Source organism: Colletotrichum tamarilloi, assembly GCF_030869305.1.
Source record: "Colletotrichum tamarilloi strain Tom-12 chromosome Unknown Scaffold_211.1, whole genome shotgun sequence".
Lineage (NCBI taxonomy): Eukaryota > Fungi > Ascomycota > Sordariomycetes > Glomerellales > Glomerellaceae > Colletotrichum > Colletotrichum tamarilloi.
The window spans coordinates 894-4588 of record NW_026849594.1 but is presented as its reverse complement, the minus strand read 5'-3'; the positions used below and the strand labels follow the sequence as shown (position 1 = coordinate 4588).

The following is a 3695-nucleotide window of genomic DNA, read 5'->3' as shown; positions in this document are numbered from 1 at the left end:
GAGGTTGATGTGGGCAGTGGAAACATCAAAACATGCGGCAAGCTGCATGCTTCCGTGCGAACCTCCTATTCTTGGAAGAGCTTTAAATCAAGTCTTCAAGGCATGACTCGACCGCGGTAAGATTTACGAAACATCGATTGAGTTCGTATCTCGATCATGACAGTTCCATGGCTCTCCTAAAGCGTTCCCAGTCCCACGCAGATTCGAACACTTGGCGAAAGGACCGGGTCCACAATCCCGCGCAAAGCATTCGCAATTAGATGGAGCCAGGAGAAGGGCGCTCTGTTGATTTCCATACTCTAAATTTGATGGCAAGACTTTGTCTCGGAGACGACTTGGCGCCCGAATTCTACCCCCTGACGCTGATTCCGGTTGTTCCGGCTGCCGAGAAAAACCACGGGAAGTGAACCCCGTCATCCACGACTCCCAAGTTTCCTTATGTGCAAGCAAGTGGGTAGAGTCCGACTCGAAATGATTGGATGATCCACCAGAAAAGGAACTCCCACATCCCTTTTTTCGACGTTCTTCCCACCGTCAGTCCATAATTGGATTACAGTGATTCAGCGTGGAGACCGGGCGACTGCGAGCAAGGAGGCTCTAATGAAAACTGGGTTTTTTGGCTTACGATTTACTGTACGTTGCCGGGCGCAATCACACACGCGTCAAGGAGGGCTTGGGTCGCGTGCCCTCCTTCCTGCGCCGAGCCATTCTTTTGCCTGTGCTTGGCTGGAGTGATACCGTAATGGATCATGGATGGATGGTGGACATGTGGGATGGGGTGTGGGACGTCAGGTCGTCGTGTCTCCAGTCCCGCTCCGCCCTCCCTCCTTCAACGTTCAACGCCCCCAACTCTCCTATCAGATGGTTCCGTGCGGTTACGCCCACACGTGTGGTCCTATTCCTGCTCAATTTTCAAGGCTGGGCGGAATTCCCAATGCCTGGGGCGCCGATCTGACAACAATGCTTGGCCACGAAATGCTGCGGTTGGACTTGGTACACCTTCCGCCCGTTGTGGGTTTGTCCCGGTGAAGCGGACTCTGGGGCATTGTGCCTAGATTGTTTATTAGTCTTGTCGTCCCTCTCTCCTATTTCTCCATGCGAAAGGGTTTCTGGTGGATTTGGCATTTTCATTGTAATATCTTCTCGTCACTCACTCCTTTCTTCTCTGCTTTGGGGAAGCGAAAGCTATTCATTCATTCTGCTTGCTCGTCAGGACAGCCTTGTCCAACTACATCTTTCACTTACTCAATACCAAACAAGAGTTCAATTTTCTGTGTTTAGCCTATTATGGCTTCGTCACTTGGCGCTTTGAGGAATGTGGCCGAACCAGCTTGTAAGTCCATCCCGCTCCACTGGCTCGGATTTCTTCCTATAGTATACTTAGACCATATGTCTTTACCTCTACGAGTCCAGGCCTCATCTGACGTCCTTTGCTCTTCTAGTCATCGTTTTTGCCTTCACCATAGGCACTCTCATCAACCGCCGCCGACTGGATCGTGACGATGACGTAGACTCGTGTGAGCGTGGGTCGGAGGATTCCTCCTCCCGCCCCACCTCTCCGCTCCTCAAGCCGGGGATGCGCGCGGAGTCGGGCGAGGTATCCCGCATCAACAGCAAACTTCTCGTTCGATTTTATAATACCTTCCCGTTCCTTGCTGAAATCTGGTATTGGAATGCGACGTACTGGTACGAGATCGTCTTGCCCGCGTTAACAATTCAGGTAACGTTGTTATGAACCGGCGCTGACCGGCTTGTTTGTCTCCTAGGATATACCAGCTGCTCCGTGCCTTCTCGGCACGTATGATTGCCGGTAACGAAGCAGTCTTTGCGAGGGCCCGCGACCATGCGATTTCTATTCTGAAGTTCGAGCACTTCTTCGGCATTGACGTCGAACTTGGCGTGCAGAAATATGTCCTTACAAACATGCCCTGGTTGATGTCTTACTTGGCCAAGATCTACTACTTCCACATTAGCCTCGGCATCATCTTCATCATCTACTGCTACACATTTCTTCCGCCGAGCACGTTTCAGAGAATCCGACGAACTATCGCCATGGACAATGCCATCGCCTTCGTCATCGTCACGACCTATCGTTGCATGCCGCCGCGCATGCTCCCGGCCGAATACGGATTCGAAGATGTGCTCCACGGAGCCAAGGGAGGAGGCAACGCGTGGACGCACAACAAGTTCCAGCTGACCATCGCCGCGATGCCGAGTCTTCACTGCGGTACCGCTCTCTTCCTCGCCTGGAGTATCTGTCGGTTTTCGCCTCACCGTCCGCTTCGTCTTATCGCGCCACTGTGGCCGATGGCTATGCTCTTCACGATCGTTGCAACGGCGAATCACTTCATCTTGGATGCTATGATTGGTGCGATGGTCCCTGTCATCGGATGGAGGTTTAACCGGGCTATCTTGGTGTTGCTGCCGCTGCAGAATTGGGTGTTGGAGAGGCTGGGGTTGAGAACCCCCGAGGATGAGGACAATACTCCGCCATATGTCCCGAAAGAGTGGTAAGAGCATGTTCCGTTGAAAGGAACATGAAGGATGCAGTAGGACACAGAGCAAAGCAATAATATCAATAGACAAGTGCGCTAACGATGACATATTCCAAACACATGATCGGATCGGATATCGGGGCCACACGCCTCCTGTGTTCTGACCCCTTGAGAGTTCAAAGGCCCAGCTTGAGTCTCCAAGTACTCGTGCTCTTACAGTAAGGAAATGCCAGGGATATCAAACTACGATTCACCTGCTCACGCATCTGTCAAGACGACGAAGAATCCGACTGGGCAACCATCTTTGCTCTGCTGGAACATGAAGGTGGTATCCGGCGAGCAGAGACTTCCTGATACAGTCACACTTCCCGGAACCTCAGCTGGAATGCCGCATGGGGCACTATTGACAATCTGCAGGCACTACCATCAGTAACTGAATCGACGGCGGTCTACATCAAATTCTGTTGACGTTCAATACTCACATAGCTGTGGCCGGGTGTCATCGTGGGCGGGGGGTTAGGCGGGCTAGGGCCGGGAGCAGGCTGCTTGTTATATGTGGTCTGCCCAGCGACGGCTCCGACGCCAATGGCATACCCGGTGAACTTAAAGGTACCTTGGCCGAGGAAAAGGAACTTCCCAGGTGCCTGCTCCCATGAAGGGAAGTCGAAGACGAGGTTGCACACCTTGCCCTGGGTCTGGGCGACGGGCAGATCGAGGTTGAAGACTGTGCAAATGTCCTTGGGTGTCACCTGCGCCCATTGCGTCGCCGGGAAGGCATAATTGGGCAGATTCTTGGAGATGGGGACGAGAAGGCTAGTCGAGACGTAGGATTTACCAAGGCTGCCATCGGGCTGGGCGGCGTTGACGGGGCAGCTGGCCTTACCGCCACGTTTGGTTGTGGAAGTGGTGGCGCTGGGTGCGGCGACGACGGAGAGAGCGAAGGTGAGGGCGCTGGTGACGGTAGCAATCTTCATGATGGCGGTTGTATTGCGATTGAGTGCTTTAACGAGCGGCGATTCGTGGTTCAAGAGGCGATGAGTGAGACGAGGAGCCTGGAGACGGTGAAGTAGGCGACAATGAGCAAATGAGCAAGAGCTCTCTCGCCAAGAGATGAGAAAGAGGCCTTCATATACGTCGAGTTGGCTCTGCTGGAAGGCTAAGTATATGATGGTCCCGGACTATAGCTTGGACGTAGCAACC

At 53.2% G+C, this 3695-nt stretch overlaps 2 protein-coding genes across 2 annotated transcripts; one reads left to right on the top strand and one right to left on the bottom strand.

Moving 5' to 3' along the window:
* Window positions 1-1287: 1287 nt before the first annotated feature.
* CTAM01_16290 (uncharacterized protein) lies at window positions 1288-2514 on the top strand (the record flags this gene model as incomplete). Its single annotated transcript, XM_060532283.1, has 3 exons — window positions 1288-1333; window positions 1443-1686; window positions 1767-2514. 3 exons carry the CDS (start codon window positions 1288-1290, stop codon window positions 2512-2514), a joined length of 1038 nt encoding a protein of 345 aa, XP_060373127.1.
* Window positions 2515-2753: 239 nt separating this feature from the next.
* On the bottom strand, window positions 2754-3469 carry CTAM01_16289 (uncharacterized protein; the record flags this gene model as incomplete). Its single annotated transcript, XM_060532282.1, has 2 exons — window positions 2754-2906; window positions 2978-3469. The coding sequence occupies 2 exons, from the start codon at window positions 3467-3469 to the stop codon at window positions 2754-2756; spliced, it is 645 nt and encodes a 214-aa protein (XP_060373126.1).
* Window positions 3470-3695: the final 226 nt, after the last annotated feature.